Source organism: Manacus vitellinus, unplaced genomic scaffold, assembly GCF_001715985.3.
Source record: "Manacus vitellinus isolate BGI_N305 unplaced genomic scaffold, ASM171598v3 scaffold_5_pilon, whole genome shotgun sequence".
NCBI classification, from domain to species: Eukaryota; Metazoa; Chordata; class Aves; order Passeriformes; family Pipridae; genus Manacus; species Manacus vitellinus.
Genome location: NW_021940682.1, coordinates 42715558 through 42733309, shown reverse-complemented (window position 1 = coordinate 42733309; position 17752 = coordinate 42715558). Strand labels below are relative to the sequence as shown.

Sequence of the window (17752 nt, the reverse complement as noted above, 5' to 3'; positions counted from 1 at the left end):
CTCTGTGAACTGAGCCAACTGGACTAAGTGGAGATCATGGTAAAATTTGCTCCACAACCATTGCTTCAAACCACAAAATCCAGGTAAACACTTAAAATGTTGAATGTTCCATTAAGGTACTTGTTTATATTCCAGAAGTTGTATTTTATTTGGTAATTTCAATTTGCTAATGCCCTGTTAAACTGGGGGTAATAATGCTTCTCACTTTTCACCATCCTGCTAAACTCCACTATGTTTTCTTTATTGTGAAGTTATTGTAGTAGTATTTACCTGTATGAAGCGGCCCTCTGAAGTTCCCAGATTAGCAATGGTAAGGTTCTGTTTGGTGAAGACAGATATTGAAGTCAGCAGGACACTGTTGAACTGGCCCATGAACAAGTCAACCCTCTGCAGAGGAGTCGTAACTTCTAAGCGATATTCATCATCTTGTGCTCTGCAGTATGAAGCATTTCTTGAAAAAGCCTGTTTGAAAATGAAGTACAGATGAGTACTGTCTTTACGAGTAATAACAGATCTTTTTCAGAATGAAGTCATTTAGCATAAACGCATTTGACCAAAAGGATTTTAAATGTTTAAAACTTAATTGCTTCATCAGTTATGATGTTCCATGAAGAAGGCAACAACTTCTTAATGTTTAAGGGAATGTTTCTTTTAACATTTTTTATCATCTCTGTTGGAATAAGACACTGGGTCTTTATTTAACTAAACGTTTTGAGCACATATATCAAGGTATCCTTTCTCTTAGTGATTTCCTTAATACTGCTTGTCCAAGAGTCTCAGAATTTTTGTACTGCAGAGTCTGCCCAGTGACACATTTGCTTCTGAAAAAGTTTCCTAGAAAAAGATTCTCTAAAAACAATGCAACTTTTTGCATTAAAATAACAATTTCCTATATTCTTCTATTCTATTTTCACCACCCTTTTCAGAGATAAGACATTAAAGTGGAGAAAAAGACAGAGAAAGGAAAGGGAGATAAGTCAGGAAAAAGATGTTTCTGATTGTATGTTTAAATGAAACTATGGGAAAGCCAGATTTTTTTAATTACTCAGACTGTTGTATTGATCATCTATAGTTCATGCACTTTTTCATCTGATCTCTATATGTCTTGAGTGTACTATAATAGCTGCTGCATTTGCAGGATTTTCTCTTTCATTTTGGGAATAGAGATTACATGGTTTTAATCTGCATTGGAAAAATTCTTGAACAATACACTCTAAGTTATCTCTCAAGAAGAATATAACCTCCTGACAATCCAGTAGTAATCTATTAACTCATAATTTCATTACTATTGATACTACATCATCTGTTTTGGTGAGATCATACAGATAATAATCAGGAACCCCCAAAGGATCTCTAACCAGTTTAAATTTGGAAGTCATCTAGCATGTTTCCACTGTGACGTACTTTATGAATAAACATGTAGGAAGATTATAAAGGATCTTATGGTGGTTCCCTTTGTTAAGATCAATAGTGAACTTCATTTTTCCTATTTTTTTAATTGATTTGGTTTTTGTCACAAACATGTTTTAAAAAATCTATTAAAAAGCTTGAATGAAACCTTTTCAAGACAGTCAAGAGTCCACTAAATTCAACAGATTTGCATCATCCCCTTAAAGAGCATGTCGGAGTAAAATTTTTTGTCTTGTTTTCTAGATTTAGATGTCTTTCCCTCAAAGTACTATAAGAAAGCAAGCAATGAACAAAGAATTTCTTGTTGGAATAAAACCCAAGGCAAGTTTCAAGGCATTGAAAATGCTATCAAAAAATGTTCAACCTAATAGCTCAGTCCTTTGCTGTTGAATTGTGATGTTTCTGAACTGAGAGCAGCAACAGCCCTGGTGGGTGAAGTTTTCTATAATCCTTGGGTATTGCAGTCAGGGCTAGTGCCAGCTTTTCTGAAGGTGCCCTGCCAATTTACTGTATCGTTTAGGCGAAAACCTGCATAAGAACACATGAGCAATTGAAATCTCTGTGCAGTGTCTTAATGATACAGAAAGAGGGCTTCTAAATTAGACCTGGTACAGCAGTGACTTAACAGTTGCACTATCCACATACTAAAGGGTTTGCTATATTAGTCTTGTTATTAACTGTTAATATACAGTGTGCTTTATTCAGCAGAAACTGAACTAATACTTTGAACTAGGAACACTGAAAACACTTTAAGTGGTTTTTAACCCAGTATTCGACTGGGTTAAATCATCAGTGGGCAAATCTAGCTTTTCTTTGCTTTGGCCACCAAACAAGCTAAAAGCTGTATTCTTTTGCACTTATGTCCTACCCAGGCTAAAAGTATTTCTGAAACATCTGTACAAAGATTACTCATACAATGAGTATGAATAGTTCAAGTGCAGAAAGATGTACAGTTTTCATGCTTTTTTGGAATAAGGCAGATTTCTGATTTTACACTCCCCAACTTGGGATCTCTGCTTTTTCCTGTAACTCCTTTTTTTCTATAAGCAAATGAATTTCGGGAGAGAGGTTCCTGTGCTAATCTACCTCCTCCTCCATAGTCATTTCAGCACAATTCAAACATCCTATCATGCCGCCTCCTGAAACCCCGTTCAAGCGCTTTGAAAAAAGTGGTTAGATTTTCCTGCTTGCCCTGACACCATTCCTAGCTTCTTCAAAGTCAGCTCAGCCATAAAGTCAGCTCAGCCTTCCTCAGAGATGCCATAATTTTGGTATCGGCTCAAGAACCTGCAGATTGTTACACATATGGTTCTTACAAAACTCAGTGCTTCATGGATTAACCATAATGTACAATTAGTTGTTCAAGAAATAGGAAGGCTTTGATCTTCGAGCAGCACTGAAGAGATTAAAAGGCTACTTAGAAAATGAAAGGAAGATTGATAACAGAGAAAACATCGGCAAAGAAGCTGCTTTAAATTAACACTTTTAAGCCTGATTCTCTCCCTTCCTCCCACCCTCTCACCCTCCCTCTCAGTACACATAACTATCCATTTGGCTGTCAATGTGGAAAAATAACTGATGTCAGATGATGCACCCTGGATACTATGCCAAGTTCTAGTGAGAAATCACACAGCTATTGAAATGGACGATTAGAGCATGGGTAAGTGCTTGGGTTCAGCTATATTGCTCCTCTTGTAGGACAAGAGGTGCCAACTGTGCGTGTGATTCATGGTGAGGGCTTTGTGAAGCTGGTGCAGGTGTGCCGCTGGAATGCAATGAGGTGTGAGCAAGCCCTGCCTTACAGCCGTGTCCAGAAGGGTAGGAGATAACTAACACTATCATATTTGTTCATGGGGAAGTTGAGGTGTTTCAGAATTTACCCTTGATTTGGTCCACAGAAGACGGATATGCCAAAAAAGTCTCTAGACATCGCTGAGCAGAGCTATCAGGAGCTGTCACAGTTTTGCAATTAACTAGTGGTTTATATTTCATATTCAGTGACCATAAAGTATTTCAGACAGAGTTGCACACTTGGAGCCAAAGGTGCAAAATGGAGAGGAATTCTTACAGACATTAATGAAAATCTCAGAAAAATACCCAGTTAGGTCAGTGTCAGAAAAATGATTCCAAAGTCTAGTTTTTAGTCTGAATACCACACTAAGGGGGGGTGTGGGATCAAAATTTTATCCAAAGATGTTTTTGTGAGCTTTTCTGTTATTTGCAGTGACTGTAAATTGGAGAAACACTCCTCCAGGCTCATCCTTCTAAGAGCTGACCAAACCCTGCTCCTCTTAGTTAAGTGCAGTGCTCAATTAGAAAGTGTTATTGTATGTAAAGCCTTGATGTTATGATTCATGTCTTGAATAAACTGGAAATCAATGACTTCATCACTGCAGAACATTTCATACTGTCTTGCGAGCCATTTGTAGGACATCATGAAAAATAAAATTTAATTTCAAAAATTGGAGAAATGGTCTGAAAGTAACTAGGTGATATTTCCTAGTGTCAATCATAAAATACTACAGTTATGAAGAACAATTCAAGTGAAAGTAGGAATATGCATAAGTCTTATTCTCCGATGGTTTCTTTATATGAAAGCTTTTAACTTGTTGGCTGTCAGGATTCAAAATCATAAGTACTAACTTTTGTTTTCTGCTATGAATTCTGGGAGTCTCCCTCAAGAGAAGTGGGCACTGACAAGTGGTAACAGTGTTTCTCCTTTCATAGAATCAAGAAATACTTTAGGTTGGAAAAGACCCTTAAGATCATCTCTACAACATAACAGTAAGGGGAAATGAGCTACTGCTAAATGAGCTGGATCCAGATACCTGCAAGTGGCAAAACCCCTTTTTCAAAGAAACTGCTGTAGAGTGAATGAATAGATGATGCTACATAAATTGGTTCCCAAGGCAATTAAAACCTGAGAGAGTGTATAAGTTACTTATCCCTTCTGTTGTGGAAGTTGGTGAATTAAGATGAATAATAAAACTACAGGTTTCAGGATTGGGTCCTGTTGGAATCAAACACATAATGGTGAAGAATTTACAGGTCCAGCAGACTCTGAACAGGAAGAGTAAGAAGGAGGAACACAGAAGAACCTTATCAGATTTTCCTCTCTAAATATTCTTGTGTATTTTTAGCCAATACAGTTTTGCTGTTCTGTAATACACTTGAATTTTCTGAGTAGTTTGCAGTATTTCTCTTCAGGTGAGAAGTACATGTGCTCACTGCTTCTCTCCATGAGAAATACAAGAATGGCATTCTGGCCCCAATAATTCAGTTAAGCCAGGATGATAGTGACTTGATCATCATCATGGTAATTATGATTCTTGTGATCCTAGGGAAGGAAAAAACAAATAATATTGAATGGTTCAATTTTGCCAGTGGACACCAATTCATATGGTAAACAACTCCCACAGAAGAAGATCCACCATGCTTCTCATTTCTTCTTGACCAGTGAACGACACCTTGAGGGTGTGTAGGTGCTGTGAACACATCTGGGACGGGAGACTGGGTTTTCTGTTTCTAAGAACTTGTGCTGAGGCACTGAAGCTTTACTCTGAAAGTTAGAAGAGTTGTTTCCTCTTTTTGTTTTAAACAAAGAATTGTTTTCTTCTTCTTCCTTCCTCCTCTTCCCAATATTCCTCATTAATTTGAAAGCAATTTGAAGATTTTTTTTTTAATAAAATACAGAGAAAGTAAATCCCTTTCTGAGACTATATTTTTTTAAAGAACTCCACTGATGTAAAATTTTACATAGTATCATTCCACTAACTCTTAATAGTGGTTGCTCTGATCTACTTCACTGCTAAAATGAGATGGGGGAAGAAGTTACTGTACTGATGCTTCACTTAAGGTAATAGGTAAAAAACATCCATGTTAAATGCAATTAGTTAATACAAATTAAGATGATTTCATGTTCTTTTGTCAAGATCATTCAAAGAGTTATTTGCTTTTGTCATTGAACAGTACTGCATTAGTTCTCATAATCTGGTTAGTGCATTAGCACTAAGTAAATCCTATTGATTCAGCAGATAAAATGGACCTAAGTAATCTTTGTATTTTGCTGATTTCCCTTATATTAATTTAGCATTTAACTCAGCATACAGATTATCAAAGGAGAGGTGTTGACTAATTACATATTTTTAAGAAATAAAGTAATGCATTGGAGATGTTGTGCTAATGAAAGCAGTTTTGTTGTACACTTGTAGTGTATATCAGGTGCATTTTTCATAGAGGTCCTTGGTTACATGTAAGCTGTGGAGAAATAGAAATAGCGTTATCCAAAGATAACGCTGAGTGTGGAGGCTCTTATTCCAACATAGCATTGCACAACAACTGCATGTCTAGCCAAAACAGTGGTGCAAGAGATGTGTGGGACAGAAAGAAGTCCAGAAACTAGGTGAAAATCATGCAATTTGCTCTGATTTCCACAGGCTCTGTATAAAAGCAGGGTAATATCTGCCTTAAGAAAATGAAGCTCTTACTATCACTTCCTACAAGATCAGTCCTCTGGTATTTTTTTGTTTTCACATACCCTGTAGACAGTGCAAGTAACATTTTAATATGACTTACACTTGCTTTCTGAACCATTCATGCCATGGATCTTCTTCCTCAGTATTTTTTTTTAATTTACTGTGGGATTTAATTTGGCTTTACTTGTGTGTTTGGAAATAAGGAGTAATTCCACCCTGATGCAAAAGCTGTCTGAGATCAGAAACCCACATGTCATCTAGAAAGTTTAAGTAACACAACTCTCTCCTGGATAATAATTACCTACTGTTGCTTTAGTGAGCAATAATGATGGCCAGATGTGGTCCTGACTCAGAATAAGTAGAGTAAGTAGGGAAAGTGCTGAGGTAAGGTGGGTGCTGAGCAAGCTGAAAGGAAAAATGTCTGCTTTGTCAGGACTTATGTGTCTCTCCATTGTCTGGCAGCAGAACCCAAGGAAAATTCTTTGCTCACTTTCATGTGTCAACCACCTACCAAAGCCAGGTGGGATGAATCCAGGACTTAAATCTGCATGCAGTGCACTGCACAGTCAGCTTCCCTTTCTTTGGAACGTGAAATTGTGCATAAAGAAATCCAAGCAGATCTTTCAGAAAGGGTTGACACTGTCTCATTGCAAAATAGCTATCGGCAGACTAGATGGGAACTCAATCTGGGGCAAAGGAGTCTTAGAATTTGGTCTGAACTCAGGAAAAGCAGCTTAATCTGAATATTATACATCTCTAGGGAGTGTCCTTAATGTTACATACCTACCAGTATACATTTTGGACATCTCTCTTGCGCGACAGCAAAAGTTTTCAAATTTGCAAGGTGACATAGGATAAGAAAATTATTCTTTGTCCAGTTCTAGTCTTTAGAGTTATTTAAGGGCCTTCAGAAACTAAGACCTAAAAAACACATGACCAGACATCCATTTTAACAAAATAAAATTACTTTCTGCATGAAGTGATTTCTGTGAAATTCCAGAGAAAAGCAGCAGAGTCACTTTCCCACACTAATAACCAATAGGGAACCCTGCCTTCAGTGGAAGAATTTGATTAAAAAGTCTGGAAATGGAACATTATTAGTAACTCTGGCTGATTAAGCTGTGCCCTTTGCAGAAAATGGTAGTTTAATGGATACCACTTTTTCACAGAGAAATCCAGCTTTCATCAAGAAGATGATAAAACACCAAACAGCAGCACTGGGAGGCAAACAGACACATCCCTAACAGGACATAAGTAGAAGGAAAACTGTAGTTTTTGCAGCACTTGGGAATTAACAGGTTGGCCTCCAAACTCAGTAGCTCCTGGGACTTGGAAGAGTAAAGGTATTACCACCAGGGGTGGTGGGGTACTTTCCAAAGAAACTCCCTGCCTTTTCCCTTGCCTTGTCTTTTTCTCAAGAACTCTCATGTGATGATAACCTTGTGGCCAGTCCTAGGGACAGAACAGCCCTTACCTCTGTAGTTCAGTGTTTACTGAATCTGGTCCAGCCTGAGATAACTTTACCCAAGCCCATGCTCTCACCATACCCCCTACACACTCATATCTGTACCTCTACCCATGCCTGTCTCACATGTAGCGCAACTGGAGTCGAGACTCTTCCTGCAATCACTTATGAGATGCTACTTGCCCCAGCCAGGTCTTCCATGGCCAGGTGGGCAGGTGGCCATGTACCCAAGAGTGGAGGGGAGCTGGCTGGTGAGCACACCCTGCCTTGCACTCCCCTGGTACAGGCACAGTGGAGACCCTCAGGGTACTGCCAGGACTTTTGGCAGACAGACAGCAAGGGCACAACAGGAATGCAGATGCAGCTTATCACCTTATTATCAGGGTTTAAGCACGTTTTATAGGGTGTCAGTTCACACTGCCCATCGTTCAGTCCCTCTTAATTTATTCTTCTGAGATGTCACAACCCCTTAGAAGAGCTTGCGTATGGATGGCAACAGATTTTGTGCCCAGGCAGAGTACTGTATGCCATCTGATACAGCATTTCCAGACGAATAAATGACTGAACCAATCAGAAGGATTCTGGTGCCTGACTTTTAGGGAAAATATTCAGTGACATTCTACTCAAAAAAACATCTCCGGGCTGTGAGATTATCTAAATAAACCACATCAAGCCTTTCTAATCAGAGATGTGATGCTATTTTTAAACCTGCCAAAAATTTTAAGCCAAATGGTGTAGGATATTACAGTTACAGGGCCTCAAAAGAGTTATTTGTCTCTGTTTATTTTATTAAATATTCCTAGACACAACCTTAGAATGACAGATCAATAAGTGCCTTTGCGGTTTCCTGATTGAAGGCAGCAATTATTTTCTTCCATTACAATATAAGCATAACCTAGTTTTACTCATCTATCATGTGTGTAATGGTAATAAAGAAGCATCACCATGTGTTTATTTTACTGTCACTTTATCTTTTGTTTTGGTGATCTTCTGTTTTCCTTTCACATAGTTGAGATTGTCAAGGCTAAAATCAACCCATCTTCCTCACTTGAAAAATCACATTTAATCCATGACAAAGGTGCACACTACTGGACTGTGTCTGCAAATGAAGTAAGCAGCACTTGTCTCCTCATCTAAACACACTTCTGCTCTGAGGAGTACCACACTGGGGCTGATAGTGACTAACTGTGACCAAAGTAATTCTGCCTAAAGACTACACCCCGTTTTCTCCTTGTTGTGGGTGAGGAGATTCCTGAACAGTGACTCAAAACCCTCCACAGCAGCTACCTCTCAGATCTCTTTGTCCTGACTCAAGCACTAAAACTACTTTACTATAACTCCCAGTTTTTCTTTTAATTCAAAGCCAATTCTGTTTCCACCTTGCTGTCATTTAAGTGTCAGACAGCTCTTCACTGAAGGAAATTATTAGGCAGTACTAACTGGTCACAGCTCTGCTGAAGTACATCTGACATCAGTCAGATGCTTCATAAGATTCACTTTCCCTAACAGACTTCAGTGAGCCCAGGTTTTTGCTTCATATGTATTACACTTAAAATACAACTGGAAACGTTTTATTTTCATTTTATGAAGTTTTCCTGAGCACTAGAGTAAGTGAAGTACAGTTGTGCCTAGATTTTTATCTTGTGGTTGGTTGACTTTGCTGTCCAACTAAGCTCTGATGGAGACTTTTCCCATGGGTGAGCAATACCTTCCTTAATCCCTGTGAGTCCTTCTGATGTTTATAAAGGGGCTCCTTAAACTTCACCAGTTTCCACAGCCTGAGCATATATTGGATCTGTCTCGGGATTCACACTTGAACTCACATCTTTAGGATTTCTTATTGCTGAGGCTGTTAGGATAACTAAAAGAAAGACAGGCCTACAGTAGCACAACAGAAACTTAATTCCTTTAGAAAACAAAGCTAAAACCTATCCAATTTATCAACCACATCAAGATGAGTTGGGTTTTTCGGGAGGGGGGGCGTTTGCATTAAATATAAGAAAAATGAGTCGAGGAAGTGTTTTGGATATATTATTTAGGTTTATATTGGTCTAATTCTACCTTTAGAAGCCTCAGATTAAACAGTCCTGAGGGACAGCCACTTAAAAAGATGGACTACCCAAAGTACAACAAAATTATGTACAGTTGTCTTGTGGGACTTTTTTTGATAACATGAAATGGCCTTCATCAATCAGACTCTAACTGTAAATTATCAGAGAGCACTTTCTTGCAAATGGTGCTAAAGGTTCATTTTTCTTTTTAATGTTGAAGTTAGTGGTATACCATATTCACTGCTGGACTATTTTCACTGTCCTATGACTTAATCTCACAGTGGTCAGTGCCTTTCACTTGCATCAATGGTCTGTGGTTATTCTTTCAACATCAAAGAGAAAGGTCATCTTGGCTACATTACAAAAAGCAAGTTTTGAATTTTGCCAAAATAAACTGTGACAAACTCACAGATAATAAAAGCTTTCTTTAAGTTGAAGGTGACTTACAAAAAGGAGAAAAATGGTTTATGCCCTCATCTACGTTTCCTCAATGTACAAAGAAGGGCCTAAGAAGAGTTGAGGGGTTGGAGACTTTTTTTAATTATTATTTTATCTTCAGCAAGATCATGGAAGATCAGATTTGACATTCCTGAGACAAAGCATAAGAAATTATGTGCTTTCCTTCTGCCTGCTCCTTCCCTTCCTTCACATTCCAACCCTGCATGTCTACTTTACACACTAGAGAAAAACAGGAGTATAAAGGATGCTTGGCAAATTCTTGCCAATCTTTTTGGCCAGTTGAAACCCGAAAAACCTCACAGGATACTTTTTATTGGATCCTTAATGAGTCCTCTGGAATAAATGAAAGGAAATGGAATGGCAAAGCTTGACAGTCTTGATATTTCTGTGTTAAGTAAATAATCAGGATAAAAATTTCTGACTGCCTTTATGCCATTTAAAAGAACCACAAGAAATCACAGAAACATTTTCTCCCTTTATCAATTTAACGTACCAGAAATCAGAGCTCTGATGACATTTCTTGAAAACGGGCAACTATAATAAACATGTCAGCAGTATAATACATTCAGTTTTGATATGCAAAGCAGCAGCAGACTCTGGAAAAGCTTTTGAAACACAAAAGTACTTCCCAGCATGTGAAAAGTGGCGAATTATTCTGTCAATATTTTAATGGTATACTTCTCCATGAAAAGATCACCTTATGAAATGGATGTATAGGCAAGTACAGAATGAGATAAGCTAAAGGCCATGAGCTTTAAAGACAGTCACTCACAAATCATATACCCCGTGAATATAGAAAAAAGTGCTTTCAGAGAAGAACAACGCTCCTTGTTATAAACGAACTGAAATATGAAAGAAAAAGGGATATTAATACCTGAAATGAAAAATTAGGACAGCAATAACACAGTGAAAAAAGATAAGAAGTTACCGTGCTGAATGCTTGCTAACTTGTTTCTAGTTCCTGGAAATTGCCTGTTCTCCCCCAAATAAAGGTAATTAAATGCTATGTCTGTTGGAGTTGCTGTATCAGCATCCGCTGGCAATGCCTACATCTGTGTTGAATACCTGGAGTTTGCCATAAGCAGATGTCTCCCAAATGCCAAGGTTGTTGTGGTTATGCTCAGTCTGGGTCAGACCCCTCCTCTGAGCACATTCCTGCTACTGGTGAGAAGCCACAGCATCTCTGTAATAGGTGCTTCTCCCCAGACGGCCCTGCCTCACTCCTGGCAGTGAGAAGCAGCCCTTCTCTTTGATGAAAGAGACTCCCATCTCCAACCAGGGCATGTGTTTGGTTGCCCTGTGCTGGGCAGCTGTCCTGAGGAGGACTCTGGTGGTACTTGGGATTAAGAAGGCCTGTGGCTTCCACCCTCACTCTGAGCTATCCCAACAATGGGACATGACAGATCCCATCCATCTCCAAATGCAGGTGGAGCCACTGTTCTGTCCTAACACAGGCCTCATCTTGGCTGAGCAGAGCCCCACCACAGAGACTCTGGCCCTGCCCTCTGTTAGAGGACAGCATGCCACCTCTGAGCTCCAAATTTCTTGTATTTGAGAAAAGAAAGTTCCCCACAGAGGATATTTAAGGGCCTGTTGCATAAGCAGGTGATTTAAAGTTCTAATGTTTCATGCCCCAAAGTAATTGTTAAAAGTACCTGATTCCCAGATTAGGTATTCCTTTTTCAAGAGCTGAAACCAGCACAAACACTGGCCAGAAGGGAAAGGGATAATTTCTGTGTTTCCTCTGCTCACAGTATTTCAGATGTATGGAGAGGAGCAATCACTTGAACTCAGTGTACAGAAAGGCAACCCTCCCACCTGAGACCACCTGTACCTTCGTTCAGATACACTTCTCATAGACACCTCTTTCATGAAGAAAACTGATGTCAATTGGACCATTTCTGTACCAAGTATGAGTAACCATATTACAGTCTAGCTCTTCGTAGCATGTTTCAAATGATCTCTCATTTTTTTCTGAGGAGGGCAGTGATTCAGCATTAACATAGTTTTAAATATGAGTGATATTCTCAGGGACTCCTCAGTGCACATGGATATGAATGTTTATGAACACCTTTTTGAAATATGAAAATAACCACCTAAATGTTCCATTTATCTGCATCACAGTTTCCCAAGGAAAAAAACTTACAAACTAAAAAAATAAGAAAAAAAAAGATTTTTCCCCCAGTCCCACTACTACATTTTTTGCACCATAAAGACCTCAGTGATTTTCATACTCAATTTGCAGGAACTAATCCTTATAGAGATGAATCATCAGCAATGCTAAGTAACCTGAAATAATCAGGAACTTAGATTTTGTAACTGAAACTGAAAGGAGGGATACCTGGCAACAGAGTAGGCCAAGAGAGAACAAAAGTTCCAAAATATAGCAAATCAATTATCACTTACCCTGTTCAAGCAGTATTTGCTCTCCTTCCCGTAAAAGTGATGGAGACATTTCATGTTCTGCTTGTCAACAATCTTGTTGAAGAACTCATTGATGGTTCGCACAGAGACAGCGCAGACAGCAGATCTCTTGGTTGGTTCAGAAGAGTCTGGTTTGCTTTGTGCAAAAACACCATAGAGAATATCATCGTTCAACCCAAGGCCCATTTCGTGGGCTAAAGCTGCACCAGGCTTGCTTACATAGGCAGCTTGCAAAATGTTGAATACCTCCTTTCGGATGGACCTCTTTCTTCGCTTTTCAGTAAAAATGCACTCAAGAGGCATTTCCATGTAAGAACGCATCTCTGAGTCTAAAGTGCAGAAGCGGATAATTCTAGTGTGAAAAGCTTGTGAGTCAAGAGTTTCTCTCTGTACAGTCAGAAAATACACAAAGTGATCATTTTCAAAGGCATGGACGTACCTAATGGGATACGAGTCACGAAACTGAGGAAGGATATCTATATAAGACTGATCTGTGAGAAATTCAAAACCATCCTGTGTTTCTTTTAACCTTCTAACTGATATAGAATGCAGCACATAGGGAGGTTGAAATGTAGATGTCACAGTATTTCCAACAAAGAAGTTGACAAACCTGTCCTTTTCGGTCACCAAAACTTTGGTTCCTAAAGGGCTTACAACACAGTCAGGACAATTATCTGCTTCTCCATCCACCCGAGGTGAGTACATGCAGTGCACCTCGCTTTCAATGTCAGCAGGGTTGTCAGGGTGAATGATGTGACGGTGGCAGATGCCTCCGGACACGCTACCACAGCTGATGAGCTGATCATCATAATAAGTTTCTAAGAGCAGTGCCATGTTGACATTATCCTTCCATACGCTGTTAGATAAATTGGCTTTATCTCTGCAGTCTTCACATGGCACACAGTCAGGGTTCTCCAAAACAGGCCCAGTCTTGTACACAGAAATGTTCTGGAGAGTTTCATTTAGTACATAAATCTTGTTGACTGCTCCAACATAAACATGATGCTTGTATAAAACTACATTCTGAATTGGTGTTTCTGCGATGAAGTTAGGAAGATCATATTTTACACTGAAATTCATCTCTGATTTTTTAGCTGCTTCTTTGCATTGTCCATGGCTCCTCTGCAGCAAGGTAAACAGGAATACGATAAACCCAGAAGGATATGCAGTAAAGGGCTTCATTGTCAGAGATTTAATCTGTCAAAATATATTTAAAGGAAATAGTGTTTATATTTCATATACTAAAACATCAGTTTATTAATCAACAGAAATCCATTTCTAGGCTGCATATAGTAGCTGATGTATTTCAGTTTAAGAAGTGGTCATAATTTTGCTTAGTGTCATAAGAGTTGTGCTAGAAACTGCTATGATTACTGTTCTTCGTGGGTACCCATTTCACTGCTTTTAGAACAATTCACAGAAGGGTTTTCTTACGATGAATTTCTCGAGACCATTTGGCATGTTGTAGAGCAGCAAAAGAGAGATGACTACTTCCACATAGGCATTAAATCAGCTGACTGATACAGTTTAAAACAGGATGGTGTACACATAGCTAAAAGCAAAACTGCCCAGGACGCTCAGGTCACAAAGTACACAAAGCAATTGGAGCCCTTCAGTGTGTGGATATAAGACATTTGTCAAGTTCTCAAGGGGCTGAGCTGAGAAAGCTGGCACAGCTAAGCTCAAATGTAAGAAATAGAAAAGACATGAAATAACATGGATATTTAAAACGTCTATTGACATTTCTGATTAACCAAGAAAGAGACTTCTCTCCATTAGACCAAAGGAAGAAACTCCTCTCTCTCTCCCTCCAGCTCCCCAAATCACTGTCTTTCATAAAGGCCCAGTTTGGAAAAAAGAATGTTTTTTTTCAGCCAGTTCTACTTCTTGGAATACTCATTCTCACTAGTGTTGACAAGGCTTTGTAATATATTATTAGAATACTTTATGCATCATGTGGTGCCTGGCATGTGCAAGCTTTATTTTAGGCCCTGTACCACAGCAGTAAGTCACTCTGGTGAACCTTTACAAGATACAGCCGATCACTGTGTTCTAAACAAAGGGCTATCAAATGACCTACGGCCATTAACTGATGAAATCAAACAACCTATTGCTTCTCTTTTTTTTTACATCTCCATACAATTGTTTGATGTGGCTTGAAGAACCAAAGGCAGATGACTAGTGTGATATTTCACCCTCTCGAAAGATCAATTAAATGAACTGTGGTTATGAGCGTTTCAGCGCAGTATCCACATTATGCCCTGTCACACCAGACGTTTTCTGTTAACGTCATGACACAGTTGTTAAGCCAAATTTAGCTTCTTCAAGGAGAAAACAATTATGCATTCTAACAGCAATATGATCACATACTTTGGGAAAATCCTTCTAGTTTGACTATAGTTAGGCAAGTGTTGCTAATCAAGAAATGCTTGTGACCACTGAAAGAATTTAAAATAGATGACCTTGAAAATTACAAACTAATAATAGGAATCTGTATGGACTTTTTATTTCATTAGGACTTTAAGCAAAATGAAAAGATGACTATAGACCAGAGCTGTTTCAGCTGTTTATAAATTCAGTGTTTTCACCAGTTTGGGTAAAACAATCCATCAATAATTCTCCTGCATTTCTTGTGACATTTTATTTCAGCATCCACTGAATTCTTTCTGTGGTTTACCTCCTTAATTACACAAAATAATAGGTTTTGGGAAAAAAAAAGGTCTTCCTAACTGTTATTTGATAAGAATTATGACTGATAGTTGGGGATAAAAATCAGAAACACAGGCTATTTGCAAGAATTAGCTGGTAAGAACAAGTCACACTTTTAGTATTGAGAATAAAAATCTTCTTTCAAATCAGTAACATTTTTCTGGTACTAATTCCTGATAACAGAATCCTGGAAACAAATCTATCATGGATTAACACTTAAAAGAAAAAAAAAAGAGCAGGTATATTGCTATAACTCAAAAATAGTCCCAGTACACAGAGTACTGACTTCTATATTGTATGGGGCAGGAAACAATTTTCTCATTCCCTGTAACACCTTGCTATTACGGAATTTTTCCTGCTCTGTGCTGGGATGAAACCAAGAGCTTTCAAACTTTGTGTGAAACACCCAAAAGTCACACTCAATCCAAGAACAACTGGGTTCCTCTCCTGCCTGGCCAGTGTGAAGTGAAGGTCCCAGCACTGGGAGGAGTGGGCATGTGGTCTGTCTGCCTCTTTTCAACCAGCACTTCCACTCAAGAAACTGCTAAAACTGATACATTCCTGCAGATTCACTTCTGACGAGTCAACATGTTCTGACAAATACTAGATTAAGCAGAAAATTCCAAAAATGCTCTATTTCTGACACAACACAGAGGCAGGTATACTGTTTATTGCAACAAGTTTAAAATGACATAACAGAGGTGGCCCTGCAGTGGAGAGAGAAAACAATGGGTGGGACAAGAATTAGACGAGGCTGACTGACCATCAACACATGAAAAAAGATGCAAGGATACTCGACAGGCATCAATTTGTTGCAGTATATTCCCTGCTATGTTCTTGTTTTAATGTTGTGAAATAGATTTCCCACCCACTAAGCCCCTCAGTTTTCAGTTTACAATCATCCCCATTCTTCCAGTATCTGAAAAAGAGGATCTATAGCTGTCCAACAGTAAGTACCAGTGTGCACTGCAGAGGTATTTAGAGCCATAAATACTATCTGACTTATTCTTTCCCTCAAACCACATCTTGGGATGTGAGGCCAGATCCTTAGATAGGCTACTCTGGCTATACTTGGTGAAACAGCACTGGTTTCAATCTGTGCTTTGGAGACCGAAAATTCTTCCTTAGACTCCTTTAGCAAGTGCAATTGGAACCGAAAACTTAACAATAACAGCAAGGGTGGGATTCAGTGTAATGTAAAGGATGCCACAAATAACAGGTACTGTATTTCACCACTACAAGAAGGAAAATACGAGCAAAAAATGAAAACCAAGTCATCTTTGCTCTCATATTTGAGCCTCATCACAGTGCTTTCCTTTGTATGCTTTTTCAAGCAACCTCTCAGGCAGAAATTTGCTGATTCCCACATATGGGAAGCTCAGGTTCAGATTTATGGGCAGCTCTAAGGAAGATGTTCCCCACAGTGCATGTCACCAGCATACTGTGACTCTTTCCTCAAGGTACCTAAAATCCACTGTGAGACATTTAAAGCTTAGGGAGAACACAGGAGTTATGTGAACAGTACAATGTATTTCACAGTCCTCATATCATATAAACTCTGCTGCTCCTTACCGAGCCTCCCATGATGTTTGGTGCCTCTTTTCATCTGCATTTGACCCAGGGTCTTTCTCTATTCCAACACTGCAACCTCTAGCACAGAGCTGCTCTTTTGTAACATCCAGACCAGGTCACTACAAACATGGTTCACTTGAATACACCCTAAAGAAACAGGGAAACTTAGGAGAATTAAAAATTCAGTCTCACCTCTCTTCAAAGGTCCAACAACCCCAATTCTCCTTAGCACACACTCAAATGTAATTTCAGCTGAACTTAAACACTAAAAGATTTTTGCTGAATTAAAAGCAAAATACTTAGGCTATAGATACACCTTTTGAGTACAGATCAAAGAACTAGCTGCTGTCTATCATTTACAGAAGGAAAACAAGTAATCCCTTTGTTTCTCTACTTGGTTTGAATGATGGATGCTGTTCAATCTTTTGTGACCTTCCCATGACTTGTGTGTTAGTGTGTCTTTCATGTGTCTACAGAAGACTTGTAAGCTTTAGCCTGCGATAACTATCAGTGAGCAATAGCTGTGGATGGATTATTCCTTTGTAAGAAGGATGGATTATATCCTTTTGTAAGAGATATTTTCAAAGCCAGTGTCATGATGTGCTCATTTTTCCATCCCTCAGCAGACAGTAGCCAGTATAACTGATGAGAATATGGATTTTGGGATGAGAAAATGGATTTTGGTTAACCATTGCAAGTGGCTGGTAACGATGTGTCATATTAGTGTGACTGGCAACCTCAAGTGCTATGGTTGGTGTTTCCCCTCAGGCTTTGTCTTCAGTGTTTGTGTACCACTAACAGTTTCCCAATAGCAATTTTCTTCCTACAAGTTTCATTCCTTTTAACTGTGTCCTGGGTTATAATCTCTAAATATTGAACATCATGGCTCTCCTTCACACTGTTTGCCACTGTATTGACAAGTCAGGTCTGGCCTTACTGTGGAATAATGTTCAAGCTGTCATACTAAAGAAAGCCAGAAAACACAGCCATACTTCTTTTACTTGCCCTCATTTCAGAAATTTGGGTCCCATTTAGCTCTGATCACAAGCACTCCATAGGTCTGCACAAGCTCAGACAACACGCTGACCTGAAAGCGTTTTGTAGGATGTTTGATGCATCTCATTTTTCCTTGCTTTATTACAGAAAAGGAAATTACAGGGTCCTCCATGTCACACAGAGATTGTGTT

General features: G+C 38.9%; 1 protein-coding gene across 1 annotated transcript in view; it reads right to left on the bottom strand.

Moving 5' to 3' along the window:
* MET (MET proto-oncogene, receptor tyrosine kinase) overlaps positions 1 to 16582 on the bottom strand; it is a 75802-nt gene extending 59220 nt beyond the window's left edge. Inside the window, exons 1-3 of the mRNA XM_018080747.1 lie at positions 16566 to 16582; positions 12267 to 13481; positions 271 to 462 (exon numbers count right to left, since the gene is read on the bottom strand). Coding sequence (XP_017936236.1) covers positions 271 to 462; positions 12267 to 13481; positions 16566 to 16577 — 1419 coding nt within the window. The 5' untranslated portion in view covers positions 16578 to 16582. The remainder of the gene's footprint in view (positions 1 to 270; positions 463 to 12266; positions 13482 to 16565) is intronic.
* Between the last annotated feature and the right edge of the window lie 1170 nt (positions 16583 to 17752).